This window comes from Acomys minous (assembly GCF_964271855.1).
Source record: "Acomys minous genome assembly, chromosome: 2".
Lineage (NCBI taxonomy): Eukaryota > Metazoa > Chordata > Mammalia > Rodentia > Muridae > Acomys > Acomys minous.
In genome coordinates this window covers 49,704,756-49,726,924 of record NC_140484.1, presented here as the reverse complement: position 1 = coordinate 49,726,924, position 22,169 = coordinate 49,704,756, and the positions used below count along the sequence as shown (strand labels likewise).

Here is a 22,169-nt window from a genome sequence, read left to right as displayed (position 1 = left end):
GCCTCCCAAATGCTGAGATTAAAGGCCTGCGCCACCATGCCCAACCACATGTGTGTTCTTACACTTACACAATTTTTTAAAAATTCACAGAGGAAGCAGGGCATGGTGGTGTACGCCTTTAATCCCAGCACTTGGGAGACAGAGGCAAGTAGATCGCTGTCAGTTCCAGGCCAACCTGATCTAGGACACACAACAAGTATGTGTGCATACTTACACAACTAAGTTTCTGTAGAGTAGTGTAGTATGTCCACCACTTTATACTTTTTTCAGTGTAAGATTTAAAATACAGTTTTTTAGATTTTATTTTTATTTATTTGAGACAGAGTTTCTCTGTGTAGCCCTGGCTGTCCTGGACTCACTTTGTAAACCAGGCTGGTCTTGAACTCACAGAGATCTGTTTGCCTCTGTCTCCTGAGGGCTGGGATTAAAGGCGTGTGCTGCCGTGCCTGGCATTTTTGTTTTTATATTTTATTTTTTAATTTTATGGGTATGGGTGGGCTTTTTATTGTTGAGCCCTCTCCAACCCACATTTTCATTCTTAAACTTAATAGGTTCATTTTTTTAAAAAGACTTATTTTTTATTATTTTGTATACGTGTACTTGTAGGCCAGAAGAGGGCATCAGATTTCATTATAGATGGCTGGGAGCCACCATGTGGTTGCTGGGAATTGAACTCAGGACCTCTGGAAGAGCAGCCAGTGCTCTTAACCTCTGAGCCATCTCTCCAGCCCAATAGGTTCATTTTTTATATTATAATTAGGCTTATGGAGTGCTGAAGAGTTTTTTTAAATCTTGATACAGGAAAAAATTTATTTTGATTTGGCAATTGGGAGCTCATAAAGACATTAGAAAATGTATATAACTCATACTTGCGGTAATTTAAATCTCCTGCATCTTCATCGTAGGATTTATTTATTTATTCTTACTTTGAGGAAAGGGCACCTGTACTTGAACCTGCTTTGAGAACCTTGTGCACACTGCAAAGAGTACATCTCTTCCCTGACATAATGGTGGCCTGGGAGCCACTGACAAGATACTTAGTATATAGAAGGAAGTACAAATGCTTCTACTTGGGTGGTTTTGTTTTGTTTTGTTTTTGAGACAGGATTTATACAGCTTAGGTTAGTCTCAGAGTCACTCTGTAGCTCAGGCTGTCCCTGAGCCCCTGATCCTCCTGCCACCTCTTCCTGTTGGAGTCACAGTGCCAGGCAAGAGCTTCCTCTTTAAGACAAAAATCTTAGCAAAAATAAGGAGAATAGCCGGGTGTGATGGCGCACGCCTTTAATCCCAGCACTCGGGAGGCAGAGGTGGGCGGATTGCTGTGAGTTCGAGACCAGCCTGGTCTACAAAGTGAGTCCAGGACAGCCAAGGCTAACACAGAGAGACCCTGTCTCGAAAAAACAAAAAAACAAAAAAAACAAAACAAAACAAAAAAAAGGAGAATAAATAAATAGTGAGTTCTTGTTTACTTTAAGAGGCAGTGTATGGGTGGTGCAGCAAAGGCATGGGCCAAGTAGAAAGATTATTTTGCTTTTGTGAGTACCTTCTTTAATTTTTTAGAAAGTGAATAAGTTCTTGGGAGGCAAAAGCAAGAGGATTGCCAATCTGAAACCAGCGCTAGGTATGTAGTCAGGATTCTGTCCCTAAAGCCAATCCAAACCAAACCATGAAATGTATTTAAAAACAAGGAAATAAACCAAATATCCCAGAAAAGAAACCGAGATAATGATATTCTGTATATTCTGAACTGGAAAGGACTTAAATGTGATAGGAAGGAAAGGCACAAATGTAAGTGCATTAGGACAGCAGTCTCTCTGCAGCCTGGCCGCAGCTGGAGGATAGCAGAGTCTTCACCCCTCTGCACGGGCTTTCTTTTGTGCTCATTTTGACTTCTTGCTTCTTTCTTTATGGTCCTTTATACAGATATTGCTACTGAGTTCAAAGAGCAGTTGCAGGCTCTCATACCCTATGTACTAAACCCATCGAAGCTAATGGAGAAGGAGATCAATGGCTCAAAAGTCACCTGCCGGGGGCTGCTGGAATATTTTAAGGTAAATAGAAGTTTTAGTTCTAAATTTTGTTTTTTTGTAAAATTGATTTTTAATATTAGTTTTCTTGGGAAGATGGTCTGAGGCATTTTACAACCTTAGTGTCCTTCTAGGAGTGGGCCACTGGGGGGCAGTGTTGACATAAGAACCAAATGATGTTCTTTGTACTCTCTTAGAGTAGTCATTACTGTGCCGTCAAGGAAGATGGTGTGGACAGGAGGTGGTTAGGAGGTTGCTGTGAGCAAGAGACCCGCAAATGAGACACAAGTATCTCCAGGTGGATGGTCTTTGCCAAGGTTGTGGTGAGACCACTGTGCATGGGGGCCTGACTGGAATCCCCGCCTTGGTAGGCTTGTGTTGCTTGAGAATATTTTTAGACAACTAAAAATGCTAACATGCACTCAGAGGTGTGTTGTGCTTCTGCTAATTCTTTTGGTTGACCTAGGATTTTAGGAAAATGCAGTTGTGTGGTCTCACTTGTTTTCTCTTTTTTTGGTTTTTTGAGACAGGTTTTCTCTTGTGTAGCCTTGGCTGTCCTGGACTTGCTTTGTAGACCAGGCTGGCCTCGAACTCACAGAGATCTGCCTTCCTGAGAGCTGGGATTATACTATTTTAAAATATGAGAAAAATGTTTTAGAATTATATTTTTGATTGTTTCTATGTTTGTATTTTAAGGCATATATAAAAATTTACCAAGGAGAAGATCTGCCTCACCCGAAATCCATGCTTCAGGTAATAAAGTCTTTGGTATTCTTTTTTTTTTTGTTTGTTTTGTTTTGTTTTGTTTTGTTTTGTTTTTCGAGTCAGGGTCTCTTTGTAGCCTTGGCTGTTCTGGACTCACTTTGTAGACCAGGCTGGCCTCGAACTCACAGCGATCCGCCCAACTCTGCCTCCCGAGTGCTGGGATTAAAGGCGTGCGCCACCACGCCCGGCTAAGTCTTTGGTATTCTAAATTACATTTTTCGGTTGCTGGAATTGACTCATATAAGATAGAACTGAGTCCTGAAGAAGAAAGCAAGACCACTCTCCTTTTCAACTATTGCCTTACCTTGGCTTTTTGTTTTGTTTTTCAAAACAGGGTTTCTCTGTGTAGCTTTGGCTGTCCTGGACTTGCTCTGTAGACTGGGCTGGCCTCAAACTCATAGAAATCTGCCTGCTTCTGCCTCCCAAGTGCTGGGATTAAAGGTGTGCACCATCACGCCTGGCTTCTTACCATGACTGTTTTTTTTTAAAGATTTATTTATTTTATTTATTGTATATCAGTGCTTTATCTGCCAAAGAAGGCATCAGATCACATTATAAATGGTTGTGAGCCACCATGTAGTTGCTGGGAATTGAACTCAGGACCTTTGGAAGAGCAGCCAGTGCTCTTAACCGCTGAGCCATCTCTCCAGCCCCTTACCATGACTCTTAAGAGCACATTTTGTAGCAAGTGTGTGTGTCTTCTGCTTCATCTGTGTTATTTATAGGACAGCTAATGCAGTTGGGGTTTTGTTCTAGTATGGCATACTTGGGAAACACTGCTTTGTCAGACCCAGCTGCTGCAGTGTTAGACAAGCCATTTCCAGTCATTGGTACTTTAGTCGATCCTTGTCCTTAGGATTCTCTGGTCATTTGGTTAAAAAACCTTGTTTTCATATGCGGAATATATGGGCATTTATTGCTAAATACTGACTTATTTAGTTGCAGAATATTTTCACAAAATAATAGCTGGATTTTGTGACTGATGGTGTAATAAAATTTTTCTCCTTCTTTTTGTTTTTCTGTTTTTGAGGCACTGGGATTGAACCCAGGTGCTTTACATCTAGCTTATGGTTTAGGTAAATGCTCTACCACTGAGCTTCATCTCCGGTCCAAAGGATGCACTTTTTGAAATAGAACTAAAGGAATTTATATTTTCTTGGGTTTTGAGCGTTAGATTATGCTAAAGATTCTTAAGTATCAGAATAGATGTTTTGGCACAAAAATTAGACAAGGTATGTATTTTATCAGTTAAATTATATTGAATTGTAAAAAATATCAAAGTTAATAAAAAAGGAGAATAGGAATAGGGAGAGAGATATTTTTGTTTGATTTCTTGGAAAATGCTACAAGAAATATTTATAGTTCACACTTTCCTTTCTTAAAAGGCCACTGCTGAAGCCAACAATTTGGCAGCTGCAGCCTCTGCCAAAGATATTTATTACAACAACATGGAGGAGGTGAGTGGTGACACCTGGGAGTGTCTTTCCTGAACATCTCTGCTGACTTCAAAAGCCCCAACTTGATTCCCCTCCATGTATCTTTGTTTGTTTGAGACAGTTTTATTTAATAGGCTGGCCTGAGAGTCACTGTGTAGTGGAAGGTGGCTTTTCAATGCCTGGTTATGCTGCTTATACCTCACCAGTGCTGCAGACAGGGATGTGCATTAAAGGCTTGTTTTCATCTATTAGTCCTTGTGTGCATTTGCCACATATATGTATGTGTTCAGAGGCCAGAAGAGGGCATTGGACCCTCTGAAGCTAAAGTTCCAGGTGGTTGTGAATGGCCCAGCACGAGTGTTGGAAATGTAGTCTAGTTGTCTGGAGAAGATGCACGTCCTCCTTTAGCTCCTGAGCTGTCTCTCCTGTCCCTGCATAGTATGTCTTTTTTTTTGTTTGTTTGTTTTGGTTTTGGTTTTTTGAGACAGGGTCTCTCTGTGTAGCCTTGGCTGGCCTGGACCCACTTTGTAGACCAGGCTGGCCTCGAACTCACAGCGATCCATCTGTATAGTATGTCTTAAGATGATGGGACATAAAGCTGTCTTTCAGGTTACCCCAGTAATTGGGATGTTCTAATTATTGCTTTTTTAAATTTAATTTTTCTTTTCTTTTGAAACAGAGAGTCTTTTCTATGTAATTGGGATCTTTTAGTTATTTGTTTTGTTTTGTTATTTGTTTTTTCCTTTTTGAGACTCTGCCTCCCAAGTGCTGGGATTATAGGCATATGCTAGTATGTCTGGTTTTGGCCTTGGCTGTTTCTCTTCTGACTTCTTATTGAAGCAGGATCTCATGTAGACTATGTGGGCCTCACCTTGAACTTTCAGATCCCCCTGTAACCACCTCAGGAGTGGTGGGATTGCAGGTGGGCACCACCATCCTGATTTATGATACAGGATTGAACCCAGTGCTTTGTGCATACTAGGCAAGTATCACCCTATCACCATACGGTGCTAGCCTCAGGTTCCCTGGGATATTTTCTGAAGTTAATGTCTAAGCTTTTTTGTAAACTCATAAGAACACTCTAATCTTTACTGTGTCTTTTTACTTGTCTTATTTGGCATGTATAAGAATTTTCAGCTTGTGTTTTTGTCATTTTTAGGTTTGTGGGGGAGAGAAACCTTATTTGTCTCCAGATATTTTAGAAGAGAAGCACCAAGAATGCAAACAACTTGCTCTGGACCATTTTAAGAAGACCAAAAAGATGGGCGGGAAGGATTTCAGTTTCCGTTACCAGCAGGAGCTGGAGGAGGAAATCAAAGAGCTGTATGAGAACTTCTGCAAGCACAACGGCAGCAAGAACGTCTTCAGCACCTTCCGGACCCCTGCAGTGCTGTTCACAGGCATAGCAGCCTTGTACATAGCCTCAGGCCTCACTGGCTTCCTCGGGCTTGAGGTGGTGGCCCAGCTGTTCAACTGTTTGGTTGGGCTGCTGCTAATAGCACTCCTTACCTGGGGGTACATCAGGTATTCCGGTCAGTACCGTGAGCTGGGCGGAGCGATTGACTCCGGTGCAGCATATGTGTTAGAACAGGTAAGTGGTGCTGGCTGAGGCTGAGGGTATGTGGTGATTGCTTCTGCTGTAAAATTTAGAAGAATTTCATAGTGAAAAAGAGGGTAGGCCCATTTTCTGATGGGCTTTACGGTTTATTCTTTTTTAGTATATTAATATTTAGCCCATTGTTTTAATGCTTAAAAATGGCCCATTAATGCAAAAAAGGGTCTTTGGTCTACTCATGGGGCAGTTTTATTTTTAATGTGTGAGAATGCTTTGCCTGCATGTGTTTGTGCACCGCTTGCATACAGTGCCCGCAGAGGCTAGACAGGTGTTGTTTCGGATGACTGTGAGCATGGGGCAGCTCTAGTTATGTGCTCTTCAGATCCAGTTCCTCTATGATTCTCCCCATCTCTGACAAATTTACTTCAGTGATAAAAATAGGAGCTTAACAATGTTATATTTTTAATCCTGTTGGATTAGAAAATGAATGTCATTGTCTTCATTTATTTGTTAAATTTTTATGTTCATATTTTAATTTTTTTGTTAATATACAAAATAATGGTTTCTTTAAGGCATCTTCAGACATCCCTTCATTTATGTCTTCAAAATGCAATTGGTGTTTGAGATTGGCATGACCTCTAGGGTTTTTTATTTTTAAATTTTATTTAAATTTGTTACTGTTGTGTGGATTGTGTTGTGTTTTATATCTGAATGTGGGTGGATGGGACCCGGAGCACAGGATGTGAAGGTCAGAGGACAACTTTGTGGTGTCAGATTTCTCCATTCAGCTTTACCTGGGTTCTGGGAATTGAACTCATGTAATTAGGGTTGAGCAGCAAGTGTTTACCTGATGAGCCATCTTTATTTAGCCCATTTAAGTTGGGTTGTTTTGTTTTGTTTTGTTTTTGTTTGTTTTTTTCGAGACAGGGTTTCTCTGTGTAGCCTTGGCCATCCTGGACTCACTTTGTAGCGTCCGCCTGCCTCTGCCTCCCGAGTGCTGGGATTAAAGGCGTGCGCCACCACGCCCGGCTTTTGTTTTTGTTTTTTATGTTGCTTAGGCTGGTTTCAGACGTCATATGTAGAAGAGATTAATTTGAATTCTCACACTCCTGACTCTGTTGCCTCTAATGAGCTCCCAAATGCTACAGTGCTAGGGTATAGGCATATGCAATATGCTGCACCTGGCTGAGCTCCAGTCTTAATTTTTTATTTTTTGAGACAGAGTCTTTTTGTAGTTTAGGCTGGCCTGGGACTTGCTGTGTAATGCAGAATGGCCTCAAACACACACAGTCTTTCCACCTCAGACTCCTGAGTGCTGAGATAACAGATGTGGACAGATGCAGCTGGTCATTTTGTATGTTTTTAGGACTAGTTTGTTTCTTTTTCTGTCAAATATCAGGTCAACAGTATGAAGCCAGGGGAGCCTCCACCTCTTCAGCAGAGGAGCACATGCTCCACTGACAGGAGTCAGCTGTGGCCGTGGTTTCCTCTCACCTCTGTTGTCTCCATCCCTCTGTCTTCTCAGCATGCTGTTGCTGAGGAAAGATATTTGGAAGTTATGGCCAAGGACTTTGTTTTTTCACACTGTGTTGTAACTTATTAACTAATACATTGACTAAATGGACTTTTGCAGGCTTCTTCTCATATTGGTAATTCTACTCAGGCTGCAGTGAGGGATGCCGTCGTTGGGAAGCCACCTGTTGATAAAAAAGCACAATAGCATCTTAATGGGAAGGTCCATCAAGAGCCAAGTCAGCCCCTGGATTTCTGCTAACGCCATCATGGGGCCAGTTCCAGAGGAATGGCGGAGCTGAGAACACCCTGGAAGATCTGAGACAGGCACTGTAATAAAAGAACTGACTTCTCCTGTGGTTTCCAGTTCCACTTGTCTTGGAAGCAGTTCTTTTTCTTGCTGTTACAGACCCAAGGCTACTCTTTTCTCTGTTCTATGCTTTTTGCACTTTAAGGGGTGGGGGTGGGGGCTAAAAGGAAAACATGGAAATGCAGCTTTCAAGTCTTTGATGTGCCACATAGTGCCTTTTAAGACGAGTCCATGCCTCTGCCACCATGAAGGTTGAGGAATGGAGGACAACCTTATGAAGTGGATCAAGTTTTGTTTTTAGATTTTGGATTTTAGTTCTTTTGTATTTTTGAAATTTGTTTTTAAAAATGTTTACACAACTTGAAAAAGGCTCAGAACTAAAGGATGACTAAAATGATACTTAGTACATTTAAAACAACCCCCCCCACACAACCTCCCCAACTGCACCAGTGATTAAACCTATTGCCTAACTATGCTAAGCAATTGCTTTGCCCTGGAGCTGCTCCCCTGCCGCTTTACTCTGCAGACTCAGGTCTTGAAATTACTCTGTTCCCAAGTGGCCGTGAGCTCTCTCTCTTTCTCTTCCCTCCCTAACTTCTGAGTACCTTGAATACAGACCTATGCTACCATCATTGCTTCAAAAGCCTTACTTATATGAATTCTCTTTCCTATGCAGCATTAAAAAAATCATTAAATATTCTATGTTTCAGAATATAAGGTCTTTTACCAAGTAGGCTGGCAGTTTTGTTGAACTTGCTTTTTAAAATTTTTATTTCTGTAGTGTCTTTGTAGAAAAGAGATAGACTGTCCTTAAAAAGGCAGTGGTTCCAGCTGGGCTTGGTGGCGCAATCTCAGCACTCGGCAGGCAGAGGCAGGCAGATCTCTGTGAGTTCGAGGCCAGCCTGGTCTACAAAGCAAGTCCAGGACAGCCAAGGGCTACACAGAGAAACCTTGTCTCAAAAAACAAAAAAAAAATTAGTGGTCCATAATAAAAAGAATGAACTAGCTCTTCTTGTGACTTCTGAAAAGTCACTTGAACTTGTGCCTTGATCAGATTTCACTGTTCATTTATGAATGTATATGTGACATTCTCAAAAATAGTTATTTTCAACAGAGAAAAGTCATTACCAAATATTACTCCTTCTAATTAATGTTCAATTTCATTTTTCTTAGCAGTAATACCAAATAATCTGACCTAAAGTCTTTACCCAAACTTTTTGCGTTTGTGTGTCTCACTTTGTTCCCCTGGCTGCCTGGAACTTGTGATCCATTTCAGGGTAGCCTTCAGAACTCAGAGATCCTTGTGCCTCTGTGTGCCACTGTGCCTGCTCCCCTCACCCCCCCCCTCCATTTTTTAATAATATGTGCTGTCTAATGTTCATAATATCACAGCCAAACTTAATTTTATTTAGTAAACTTTACCCTTTTTTTCCCATTGAAGAAGGAAAGTACTCAGTCTAGCTGAACTATTTAAAATACCTCTTTAGCTGGGCATGGTGGCACACACCTTTAATCTCAGCTTGGGAGGCAGAGGCAGATAGATTTCTATGAGTTTGAGGCCAGCCTTGTCCACAGAATAAATCCAGGACAGCCAGGGCTACAGGGCTACATAGAGAAACCCTGTCTTGAAAACAAAAACAAAACAAAAATCCCTCTTGATTTTCCTTTTGGTTAGACTGGTGGTTTAAAAATAACTGGCCTAGGAAAGACAATTGCTCTGGTTCTAAAATTTCTTTTTTTACATTTACCTTGATTATGTGTTTTGTCTATTAGTTGCTTTTTTATTTGACTTTGTAATGGTGAATTGTTGTGGACTTAAACCTTCAAACATGCCTGCAGGTAAAGAAGCCTTAATTTTTGAGATAATTTGAAATTTGTTGTGGAAAGGAGATACAAGGGTTTTGGCAAGACTTAGTGTAAATTTTATGTACATGAAGTATGAATGGAAGGTAGAAAACATTAATTTTCTTTATCATGGTTTCCTTTTTACTAACAGTTTTACAATCAAGCATTTAACAAATCCTAAATTTATATTAAGCATTTTACATACCTTTCATACAATCTTTTCCTGAAATTCTTTGTAATTTTTCCTTTTGCTGTGACATTTGGGAACAATCCCAGTTTGCTTTAAAAACTGTTCACTGCTTGTGAGTGATTACTGATGGTGTAAGGGTTGGAAGCTCACTCCTGAAGTAGTGCAGTTTTCAGGTGATGTCCTGAGTGAGGACCTCAGAGAGGGCTTGGGGACAGGGTCTTGTTATGTAGTCTAGGTTGGCTTATAACTTGCTTTGTAGTTTAGATTGGCCTTGAACTTGAGGTTCTGTTGCCTCATCCTTCCCAAGTGCTGAGCTTGTAGTGTGTGTCCCCATGCCCACCTCTGGTTCCACTCTAATGGTGAGAAAGGATGATGTGGAGAAAATTTGCTGTATTGCTTCAGTGTTACACCTGTGTGTGTGTTAAAGTGAGTGTTCCATTAATTAACTTATTCTGCTTCTGGAACATATTTATAAAGTTTTCTTTGAGGGTTCTTAGTTTTCCTTGGCCTAAAGTTTTCCTAACTTTAAATTGTTGATTTTCTATCACAATTGTCAGTACAAAATCCCTTTATGAGACTGGCTAGACTCCTTCCCCTCTCCTCCCCTCCCCTCCCTCCCCCTCTCCTCCCTCCCCCTCCCCTCCCCTCCCCTCCCCTCCCCTCTTCTCTCTCTCTCTCTCTCTCTCTCTCTCTCTCTCTCTCAGGTACCCCTCCCCCCTTTCCTTCACCCCCCATGCTCATTTAATAAAGTCCTCTACAACATTAAAAAGGAAAAAAAAAAGACTGGCTAGAAATAGTCCCGAGGAGGTTCATAACTGGTTGAAAGAATCTGTTAAAAAAAAAAAAAAAAAAGAATCTGTTTACACCTCCATGCTTTTCTTTGTGAGCCATGGTGAAGGAGTCAGACCAGTGTCCCCCAGGCTTTCTGTGCAGTCATCGTTGATGTGTGCACTCCTGTCAATATGTGGAGGACATTCCTGTGAACTTAATGGAGATTCCCAAAACATTATTAAAAATAAGTCACTCTAGGAGAGTGTTGCCAACATACTGTCTTTGTTTTGGGGTGCTAGGGATGGAATCCCAGGGCTGTGTGTATATCAGACATTTGCTCTACCCACTAGGTTAAATACTTCAGTTTGCCTCTTATCGTCAAGTGGATAGAATCACAACTTTGATTGTTTTGCTGAGAAGTCTCCTATGATTTGTCACTTGCTGATAAATTTCACACATCCCTTTTGCAGAGTACCAAAAATCTGTTTCATGGATGCTTGTGACTTTTCCTCATTTCTTCCCTTTTTCTATCCCTCCACTCCCTTCTCTTTTCCTTTTTCTGTGCAGCCCCAGCCAGAGGTGTGTGTTTGATACCTGCTGTATCACAGTCAGGCTGCTGTGAGTGATTCTGCTTGATTTGCTTTCTTTCTCACTTGAGGCTGACAACACACAAGCACAAGCACTGTGTCTTCTTTGCAGTTTCTTTAGTAAGTCACACACAATGGTTCCTGGGATATGCCCAAGCAAAATATAAAAATAAAAAAAATTTTTTTTCAAAAAGTATCATAGAAGTATCAAAAAAAGACCTATTTTGCTTGTGTAGGTTTTTTTGGAATGTAATTGAGTATGATTTGATTTTCCCATAAGGTAGCAAATATCTCCGCATCCTTCTACCTAGCATGTGGAGCTAAGTGTGTGTGTGTGTGTGTGTGTGTGTGTAAAATGAGGCCATAAATAAGCCTCATTTAGCAAAATATTCCTTGATTTATGTGGCCTGTTGTAGTAGCCACACTACAGGAACTGCACCGTCACTCTATCCTGGACACTGGTTCTCACCTGCCTTTTCATGCTTTAATCTATGGGGTGTATTAAAAGAAAACCGGACTCTGCTTTGCATCTAGGGATTGGTGCAGTGGTTTTGTGCCTGTGGCCCTGAGAATCATCATTTATAAACATCAGTGGGCAATGGGCTGAATGAATGAGAATGAACTGATCCTCAGAATGGGGGTACCCAACAGGAAGTGCACTTAAGCGTTTTGAGCACCTTTACCTGAGGTCTGCTGCCAGGTCTGTTTACCCATGAGTTTACTATATTTAGAATAATTTGGGTACCCTAGTTCAGAGGATTGTCCAAGCTTTTTAAAGCTGTTGTAGTGCCTTTGTTTATACTCCTGCCCTCACACACACTCCGAAAAAGCCAAATTGAATCCCTAAATCTTTCTTTGTTTTTGTTGATGACGCTGTTTTGTTTCGAGAAAAAGTCTCAGTGTGTAACCCTACCTGTTCAGAGACTCACTATATAGACCAGGCTGATCTTGACCTTGACCAGAGATCAACCTGACTGTCACTTTGTGAATCCCAAAATCTTTTACACACAGAAAACCCCAAGGTATTAATACCAGTAAAGAAAAGGATGAGATCATAACTATGAAAAGTAGTCACCAGTTGCCCCCCCCCCCCCAATAGCAGGGAGCATCACGAGATAGCTCTACAACAGAAAGGTTTTTCTAGCCTTATGTCTAAGGGAAGGTCACATTGATGTCCATCAGGTGACTAGAGTTGTTATGGACTTAGCCTTAAGGGTTAAATCTTGAACATACACAAGTTGTTCTCAGTTGTATTTTAAAAATATTTTTTAAAAGCACAATGGTAAGCAATGATGCTGTTCTGTTAGAGGCTCTTTTCTGTTTCACTTTTGGGTTGTACATTTAATGGATTAAAGATCACAAAACCATGCCACTGTGTGTGTTCTGTTCTTTTGCGGAAGGGCCTAGAGAACAGTGGGGCCTGGCCAGGAGAGTTGCTTATCTGGTCAGAGGTACTTTGCCCTCCACAGTGACACTGAGCGGGTTAGCAGTGAGTTGGTCAGGCTGTTCAGCTGCTGGAAAGCAGTGTGTGGTCTTGAGCTATCTGGGATCTTAGTTTGTAGCACTTCTTGGCTACTTGGAGCCAGAGCCAGTTAGTTTCTCACAGTGGGGAGGGCTAGAGGGATAGCTGTGCTGAAAGACTTTCCTCACAGGTGACCTGGGAGGCAATGGGGAAGTGACACTGAGTTTGCAGGCCACTGGATGTCAGGCCCAGCTGCTAGACTAGTAGTCTAGGAGTCTGGTGGCCAGAGATCGCCAGGCACACAGGGTTTACACGGAGTCCGTGAGCATGGCAGGGAAAGCCCTGCCACTCAAAATTGACTCGAATAGCCAACACATTGACTGTAAACTTTGGTCATCTCTGATGGGTTTCACATATATTTTGGAGGCCCCCAGCCAGATCTCCAGCGACCGAATGCTGACACTTTGGGGCATCAGGACCCCAAGAACAGCGAAGAATGCACCAGAGGACTACTAGGGGGTGTGCAACAGTGTTTGCTGAGTGCTCTGAGGCACCCTGACACTCCCACCTCCCCCGCCCCCCAATGTAAAGAGTCATCTGGTCTGAATACCTGAAGGTAAGTGTAGTTTGTAGGAGGTGCCATCTCATTGGGACACAAGGGTGGTCAGACGCCATCATAGATGATGTGTCCTGGGTCCAAGTAAGATGTGAGACATGACCTATGAGTGTTTACTCTGTGTGTCTCTGTATTTCTGTCAGCTCTCATGGTTGAAGAAACATCTGAAATGGAAGGAGTGAGCAATCCTGAGACCATAAGGTAGCAAGCACACTTTTCCCTGCAGGCTCACAGTAGGGGGCCATGTGTGCCCGCCTGCACTGTGCTGCCCCCGTCCTGGGGATGCCTGTGGCTGCTGCTGCTGCTAACTATAGCAGCTCCTGAGTGGTGGTTACCTGTAGTAACCAATGGCTTTCTCTGGTGCAAGTCCTCCCTTTCTGCCTTAAGATCTACACTTGTCGGAGGCCTACCCGTTTGTCTTAGCCAGATTGTCAAGAGAAACCCAAAGTTACCTCGTTCTCTCAGCTTCTGTCCAAGGAGATTGGCACCTCCCTACCCCATCTCCCACTCCTGGGCCCTTGCTTCTGGCTTGTTGAGAATCTTGACTTCTGCTTGTGGTTCAGGAATCCTGGTCCTGGTCCATGTTGAGGTGAGGACAAGCCTGACCTCTCATTTTGGCAGGATTACGGGGGAGCCCTGCCATCGGAGGAGAAAATAATGCCCTACCTATTTAAAACAGCTGGTTGTGCCAGTGGAAAGGGAAGTAGTTGCCCAGTTAAAGGGGTGTGGGAGTGATGGAAGTTCTACCTTCTTTCCTGTTCATGGTTTATGTCTCCTTTTCTACCAGACACTTGTATAATTGGAAGACCCTCAAACTCTTCCTTCTCTTCAGAGAAGCTGCCGGCCCTTATCAGCCTGTCCCAAGGGAAGAGGTCATTAAACACTTTTTCGCCAAATAATACAGGGAGGATTATCAGTGGCAGCCAGGAAACCTTCCAGCATATCCAAGATAGGTTAGGTAACTCAAGGACTTGAAGAACCACTAGCTGGCTCTCTGTGTTGTGGCTCTGTCGTGGCTCTGTGAGGCATACTTAGTACTCCCACAGACTCAAATGCCTTTGGAAACCAGTGAATCACTAGTATTGCCTTTGTCATGCAGTTGGGCCCAGAAATAAGGAGAAAGTTCTAGAAATGAGAGGGATTTGAAGGGATGAACAGGTCTCGACTTTTAGGAACTGCTCAGAAAGCTTACAACAGTCAAGATTCAGCTGAAGACAGGGAAAGACATTATGTAGTGCAGTGATTGCTGCCTTTATGGAAGCAGACAAGAGGAAATAGGAAATAGAACAGGAGAGAGGGTTAAAAAGATGAAGCCCTGGATGCCAATGTTGTAATTAAGGGGGAAAAAAATCCACAAAACACCCTGCTTCAGTATTTAGATGACTTCGTAGCTTTAACCTCTTCAGAGGAATGCAGACAGGCACCAGAAGGCTTTTTGGACACCCTCAAGCCCTGAGGTACAGAGACTCAGCTAAAGAGTTTCAGCTGTGCATCTTGCAGGTCCTATACCTAGACTACAACCCAGAGAAAGGTAATGCTTTCCTATGACCATATTTCAGCCATTGTGCAAATCACAATTCTCACATGGAAAAAAGACAAGCATAGGAATTCCAGGGGGCGGGCAGTTGCATACTGCTAGCTATGGACAGAGGTAGCCATGCCTTCAGTGCCGGCACTGGAAGTACACAAACTGGGAAGTCATAATCAGTTGTTGTGGACAATCTCAAGCTGCCCCATATTCCATACCTGGGGTTAAAGTGAAAACATATTTCTGTGTTTTTTAAAGTAGCCAAAACTCCAAAATTGTCACTACAGAACACAGGAAATAGTGGACCAAAGCAAGACTGAAAACCGACTAGGCAGACTCCAAACTGCACCTCCATGTCTGATGTCAAAATGCTCTTTTTCAGCACTGTTGACTGCAACACTTCTTTCTCTTTGGTCCTACCCCCTTTCGGCAGCTATCCCATGGCTCTAGCGTCTCATCTCGTTACTCTTGAGGTCTCCAAGGCAATCCAGGCTTCACCTTCACAGCTTCACAATGGTCTCTCTGGGCCTCCATGCGGGGACACCCTTCTACACCTTCCTGCCCTCAGTGCTTGCTTTATTACAGAGGGAAATTCCATCCTTGATTCTAATGCCAGAGCCACATGGCCAAAGCTGCCAAGTTCTGCTACTTTCTGGGACGGGAACATGGTCCTTTTGTTCAATCACATCTTTACCAGCTTTCTGTTTTCTTTCTTTTTAATGTGTTTTTTGTTTGTTTGTTTGTTTGTTTTCAAGATGGGTTTCTCTGTGTAGCTTGGCTGTCTTGGACTCGCTTTGTAGACCAGGCTGGCCTCGAACTCACAGAGGTCCATCTGTCTCTGCCTCCCAGAGTAATTCTTTTTTTTTTTTTTTTTTTTTTTTTAAGATTTATTACATATACAGTGCTCTGCCTGCATGTACACTTGCACACCAGAAGAGGGCACCAGATCCCACGAAAGATGGTTATGAGCCACCTTGTGGTTGCTGGGAATTGAACTCAAGACCTCTGAAAAAGCAGACGGTGGTCTTAACCGCTGAGCCATCTCTCCAGCCCCCATAATTCTTTTTTAAAAAATGTATACGGGTGCTTTGTCTGCATGTCCCTCTGCAGAAGACATGGCCAGAAGGCGTTGGATCCTGTTATAGACAGTTGTGAGCTGCCATATAGATACTGGGAATTGAATCACAAGCCCTGAAAGAATAGCCCGTGCTCTTGACCATCGAGCCATCTCTCCAACCCCATGTGGGGTCACCACTCATCCTGCTTTCCTCCTGCTTTCCATCCCTGATAATGGATAGTGTCAGGTGTTATTCTAGGCGAGCAAAATGTCCTCACAGGTTAGCAGGGGAGGGGCAAACTCAGGTTGAAATGGGAGGAAACCGAGACCCAATACATGGGTTGTTGTCTTTACTAGTGTTAGGACCAGGGTGAGGAGCGTGAGCCCCTTTGTGATTTTCCTCTAGTGCTGAGACTTGCTTTAGCTTACCTAGTAACTAATAATAAGGCAAGTTCAGCTTGAATGGGTGTGTAAGTGCAAAACTGACAGCAGACACTAGAGAAAAACCTTCAGGGCTCCTCACTATGCGACAAATTATCTGCTGTGGCAGATAGTTTCCCCATATGCCTTCAGGGAGGCTGTCACAAATAGCTCTAGCATTATGTCATTGCACTTAAATGTCACCAGAGGAAAGTCTTTAAACTTTTTTTTAAAACCCCTGTTGCTTTAAAAACATGTTTACCTCCATTCCAGAGAAGACTTTCAGTTGGGATGGCCTAAGTCATGCCCTTTGCAGTCAGCGCTAGCCCAGGGGACTAAGGCTAAGGAAGGAGAGGCAAGCCCCAGGTCACAGATGGTGACCTGCAGGCTACTCCTACTAGAGTCACCAAAGGAAAGACTGCTGGCCAGCCCAATACAAGAACCCACTTCACTGCCTAGCTTCCTAGAATATATGGTTAGCAAATAGGCGATTGAGACACTTAAGCCTGGTACACTGACTAGGGTAAAGGGTCTCTAATGCTCTGTTGAGGGAGGTTTGTGCTACTCCTTATGTAGGGGCTGTGTTTCAGGGCATTTATTTCACTGGGGATTTGTTCTCTGGTGATACTTTGGGAGTTTCAGAGGGAGGGGATTTGGAAGGAGCACTTCACCGTTGTCTTTCATGAAAGCCTAGCAAATTTAGAATTGGCATAGTCACCAAGCATTACCACATATGTAAAAACTCTGTATTCAGTTGGCTAAAGCATCCTTCCCTTGGGAAGATTTCCTGTTCTAACTGGCTGTTAAGCAACACAGTCCCTCCTGCCATCCAGGGGTCTCTTCTCTCTGGTATAGAGGAGACATCACAAATAGCTCCTGCTAGCCCCATCCCTTCCCTTGTTCTACAGTGACCTCTTCTCTACCGGCTCAGATTTCCCATGCGTTCTGTGCATCTAGCTCAAAGCTGGTACCATTTTCCTCAGAAGGCAGAATGAAAAGACAGCAAATTCTTCTTTTTTTAAAAGATTTATTTGTTTATTATGTATATAGCATTCTGCCTGCAGGCCAGAAGAGATATATGGTTGCTGGGAATTGAACTCATGACCTTTGGAAGAGCAGTCAGTGCTCTTACCCTCTGAGCCATCTCTCCAGCCCCAAGACAGCAAATTCTTGAAAAGCAGTATTGCTCATAAGCAGAATGGGTTTGCAGAAAAGCCTGAAAGCTGCAGTCCAGTAACAAGTTGGATCTTTGTCTACCTTGTCAGGGGCTATGGCTTAAAAGTGTTCCCTAGAGCCCATGTGCTGGAAACCGAAGCCCCAGTGCTAGGTGTTAACGTCATCTAAAGGTAGGAGTGTTGGGAGGTGACTGGGCAGAGCTCTCACCAATGGACTGACCCCCTTCGTGTTAGTGGGTAGTGGAAGGAGAGGCTCCATCAAGAAATCTCTGGCATCCTAGTTCTGTGGAGCTGTGCAACGCCACTGCCACGCTATGGTGCAGCCTCACCAGATGCTGAGCAGTCTCCAGATGCCTGTGCCGTCCTAGTTTCCTGTATGAGCTGCCCAGTCTTTGTTAAGGGCAGTCTAGTGATAGTGCTGGCATCAAATAGCAGCTTTTTTTTTTTAACTGAATATTACAGGACGGTATGAAAAGTAAAAAAAAAAAAAAATGTAAAGCTCTCTGAATGTTGTAGACTGCTGTCATACAATTATTTTGTTTGTGGTTGGCATGGTATTTGGAAAGATGGGCAAGGGAGGTGTCAAACAGCTGGGCCCACCTAGAAGCAGAAGCCAATATGGGCCCCTCCAAATATTCTCAGTTTGGGCTTATAGATAGCTCAGTGTTCAAGCATTTGCCTAACCCTAGATTCTACCTCAAGAATCACCACCACACAAAATATGTCAACCCCCATCTTTGGCTTATTTGTTTTATTTATTTTACTGCATTTGAGAGAGAGAGAGAGAAGAGAAAGAATGAATGCGCGCATGTGTTCCAGTCAGAGGACAGCTTGCAGGAGTCAGTTTTCCCCTGGTGGCAAATACTCTTAACCATTGAGTTCACGAGCCCCATCCCCACCCTGGGTTTAGATGACCTTATAGTCACCAGCCCAATGTGCTCAGCAGTGGATTGGTTGAGTGATAGAGCACACGAAACAATGGCACTTATTAATGCTGACTCCTTACCAAAAAGCAGCTGAGTATTCTGTGATGTGGATGATCATGTGCCTCTCACGTTACCAACTCCTAACTAATGCACCCTGACCCGGGGGAGTGGGGGAAGATTCACCACGCAGCAGACCGAGCTCAGTAGGTTAATGAGTTCTTCCCTTGGGAAATACATTCTTCTACATTGTCTAACAGCGCCAGCAACCCATTTTAAAGATGAACAGAATGAGGCTCAGAGGAAACTACACACTGTAGACTCTTTGCTTGTTTGTTTGAGAAATGGTTTCTCTATGTAGCCCTAGCTGTCCTGGAACTCACTTTGTAGACCAGGCTGGCTTTGGACTCACAGAGATCTACCTGCCTCTGTCTTCCAAACACTGGGATTAAAGGCATTGGCCACCATTATCTGTCCCACACTGTTGACTCTTTTTTTTTTTTTTTTTTTTTTTTTTTAGTTTTTTTGAGACAGGGTTTCTCTATGTAGCTTTGGCTGTCCTGGACTTGCTTTGTAGACCAGGCTGGCCTCGAACTCACAGTGATCCACCTGCCTCAGCCTCCCGAGTGCTGGGATTAAAGGTGTGTGCCACCACGCCCGGCTCCACACTGTTGACTCTTAAAGTAGTAATTGCAAGGTTAGAGTTTGGTATCCTCACTTCAAAGGCTTAGATTGGGCATGGAATGGAGGAATAAAGATATGATTTAGAATTCATTTTAGCCTTTCCTCAGCTGCTGCCAAGGTGCTTGGTCCTTCTGAGGAAGCTAAGGCCACGTTCTGGTGAGACCCTCACTTCATCAGGTGACTAGCAGCATGCCAGCAGCCTGAGACACAGCCTCTGTCTCTCCTACATCTGCTCTGCCCTCATCCTGCATGAGTACAAGGTGATGGCCATGGAGGGTAAGATCAGTGCCTTCATTAAAGCAGCTGGTGTCAGGGTTAATCCTTTCTCACCTGGCTTGTTTGTAAAGGCCCTAGAAATTTCAGCATTGGGAGCCTCATCTGCAGTGCAGGGATTGGTGGGCGCAGTCCAGTAGTTGGAGCCACTCCAGTAGGTGGTCCTGCCACCTCCACCACTGCTGCCCCAACTGAGAAGAAGAAAGTGGAAGCAGAGAAGGAAGAATCTGATGATGACATGGGCCTTCATCATTTTGACTAAACTTTTGATAACATGTTCAATAAAAAGCTAAACTTGTGCTCGCTTCGGCAGCACATACATTAAAATTGGAACGATACAGAGAAGATTAGCATGGCTTCTGCGCAAGTTTGACATGCAAATTTGTGAAGCAGAAAAAAAAAAACCGAAAAGCTAAACTTGTTTTTTGTTTGTTTGTTTTAAAATAATTTTCTGTGAAATCAGCTCAGCACAGAGCAAGGGACTGTGGTGATTCATTCACTCATAAAATGCCAACTGTGTGCCATTGGGAGGATATGTGTGTGTGTGTGTGTGTGTGTGTGTGTGTGTGTGTGTATGCACCGAACACATATTATGGATTAAGGTCCAATAGTTAAAAGTCCTTTCTGTTAGCTCTATATTTCCTAGCTATCTTAGTACACCCTAGTACAATTCTTAGTACATCCCCTTTGTACTGAGGTCTCTATGTTGACTTAGACCTATGTTTATCTAGAACTTCCAGGCTCTAGGGATCTTCTGCCTCAGACTGCAGTTGTATACCACCAAACCCTTCCTTTTGGATGGATTTTAAGCTTCACATAGGTTTGTGGGGAGAAGCAAAAATCCAACTTTACCCTCAGATCCTAGTTGGCTTTCAGAATTAAGTTGACATGAAACAGATGAAACAGAGGAAGGGCATAAAGACTTCTCTGACTCAAATTGTGTGTAGCATAGTGGTTTGCAGGGAAAATGAAGACTTACAGACTTGTGGCCCAATTGCAATTGCTAGTATCCGTAAGGCCCCGAGTGTCGCTCCCAGGATCAGAAGGAAATAGGGAGTGTGAGGAAGAGGAAGAGATGAGGACCCCAAGAAGCAGCTAGGGAAGAGAGTCGGTTGCTTATATACTGTGCACAAAGGATAGTTAGGTGTTGCAGAAGTGATTGCATTACGTGGGAAGTCTGAAAAGTAGAGTCATTACTATCCTTTTGGGTTTGGAATGGAATCCAGGGCCTCCAGGTTGTGGTTTCTTTCTCATAGAGTTGGGGAAGCTGTCGTATGGGAATTACACTTCCTGCTTTGTTATTTTGTGTTTGAGACAGGGTTTTACTATGTAGCCCCGGCTGGCCTTAAACTCATAGAGCTCTTCTTGCTTCTAGCCTCTGAGTGTTAGGTTTAAAGGCCTGTGCTACCATGCAGGGCCTCATCTCTTTTTAAGAAATAGAAAAGAACATTGTACAGAAATTAACAGCAGCTACACTGGCCCCAGACTCAGTAGGTCCGAAGACTTTAGCACAACTGACTCCACCATGTAAGTACCATTCAGGCTGTAAAACTCAGCATGTGGACAGCACCACCAGGCAACACTGAAACAAAAGCCTAATCCATCAAAGTCCATGCTGTTCTGGGAAAGTCTCAAAAAGCACTAACCTTGCTTTTTGGCTTCTGTAGTTTCACTTCTTGTTGACGGTTCTTGTTAACTGAAATATGACAACCCAGAACATGGTTTCTGTGTTTAAAAGTTCACCCTGAGAAAAGCTCAGTGCTACACTGGGCTTCTGAACAACTAGTTTAGTGGACCACCAGGTTAACGAAGAGTTTCTATTGCCTTAAACGAGTGTCCGAGTAGTCTTCTTTGGTGAATACCCCACAACGACAAATAAGTGTGTTTTGTCAGTATGTATGCACACGCACCAGGTTTTTCCTCATGCTCAAAGATGTCAGAAGAAGGTAGCAGAGCCCCTGGAACTGGAGTTTCCTATGGTTGTGAGGTGCTGGGAGCCAAACCCAGGCCCTCTGAAGGAGCAGCGAGTCCTCTTAACCCCTGAACCATCATCTCAGCCCTGTATTACTGTTGTTGTTTTTTGCTATTACATTTTAAGTTTTTGAGGCATGGTCCCTCTACATAGCACTGGCCCCCTCAGAACTCACTATGTAGAGCAGGATAGCCTCCAACTCACAGTGTTTGTCCTGCCTCTGCCTCCTGAGTGTAGGAACCACAGTCATGAACTACTACATCTGGCTATTATTATTATTATTATTATTATTATTATTATTTTTTTTTTTTTTTTTAATTTTATTTTAGTAATTGAGACTGTAGCCTGGGCTACCTTTAAACGCATGGCAGTCCTCCTGCCTCAGCTTTCCAAATACTAAGATTATGGGCATGTGCCACTTTTCAGTGGAGGAGATAAATTACCTTTCTGTATGATTCATATACAAAGATTAAATGTCATGCGACATGTTCTTATATGTTTGGCACTGACAGGTGTATATAGGCTGTCAAGGGCTGTGGAACCTGGGGGGCAGAGGAGCTGAGTGGCCAGGAACTCAGCGGGAGGGAGCTATCTAAGTGACAAGTAGTGCAAACCCTTGCCTATGCTCTCAGCCAGTTACAGAAGGAGGGCGGGGTGACCGGCTGTGACTCTGCGGCCATTAAGCCCCGGTCCCTTTGCGCTGGCCCAGGCTTGCCTAGTCGGGGGCCCCGTGAGGAGGGTAGAAAGCTTCTTTCTAGGAGCTAAGCAAAGGTGAGAAATCCAGGTGCTTCTGTGGGTTCTCGAGGGCTGTCTGGGAGGTGGAGAGCGGTTGGGAGGACGTAAACAAGTCAAGAGAGTAGCTGCCACCCTCCTGGCATTCGCTGGCGGGCGGTGGGGACGCGCAAATGCCGGGTTAGTAAGCGTCCAGGGATTCCGTGAGCCGCTTCTGCCTTATGGCTGCTTCCTGCTGTGAGGTATTTGTCCATTCAAGGACAAGCTCAGGGCACAATGAGGCTAGCGAAAGAGTTGGTGGTTGTTCCTGCAGGGCCTTGCTAAAAGCT

General features: G+C 43.5%; 2 protein-coding genes and 1 long non-coding RNA gene across 5 annotated transcripts in view; all 3 read left to right on the top strand.

Annotated features, from left to right (window-relative positions):
* ATL3 (atlastin GTPase 3) overlaps positions 1-12,367 on the top strand; it is a 43,604-nt gene extending 31,237 nt beyond the window's left edge. For all 3 annotated transcript variants that reach the window (XM_084761058.1, XM_084761057.1, XM_084761059.1), the window contains exons 9-13: positions 1,924-2,051; positions 2,724-2,780; positions 4,178-4,249; positions 5,388-5,819; positions 7,417-12,367. In XM_084761058.1, coding sequence (XP_084617184.1) covers positions 1,924-2,051; positions 2,724-2,780; positions 4,178-4,249; positions 5,388-5,819; positions 7,417-7,503 — 776 coding nt within the window. In that variant the 3' untranslated portion in view covers positions 7,504-12,367. The remainder of the gene's footprint in view (positions 1-1,923; positions 2,052-2,723; positions 2,781-4,177; positions 4,250-5,387; positions 5,820-7,416) is intronic.
* Positions 1-22,169, top strand: part of LOC311586207 — a 199,933-nt gene that overhangs the window by 85,631 nt on the left and 92,133 nt on the right. The gene's annotated exons all lie outside the window — the stretch shown is intronic.
* The window catches only part of LOC311586096 (phospholipase A and acyltransferase 3-like), a 39,857-nt gene continuing 39,413 nt past the window's right edge, over positions 21,726-22,169 (top strand). Inside the window, exon 1 of the mRNA XM_084761942.1 lies at positions 21,726-21,879. The gene's annotated coding sequence lies outside the window, so the exon portion shown is untranslated. The remainder of the gene's footprint in view (positions 21,880-22,169) is intronic.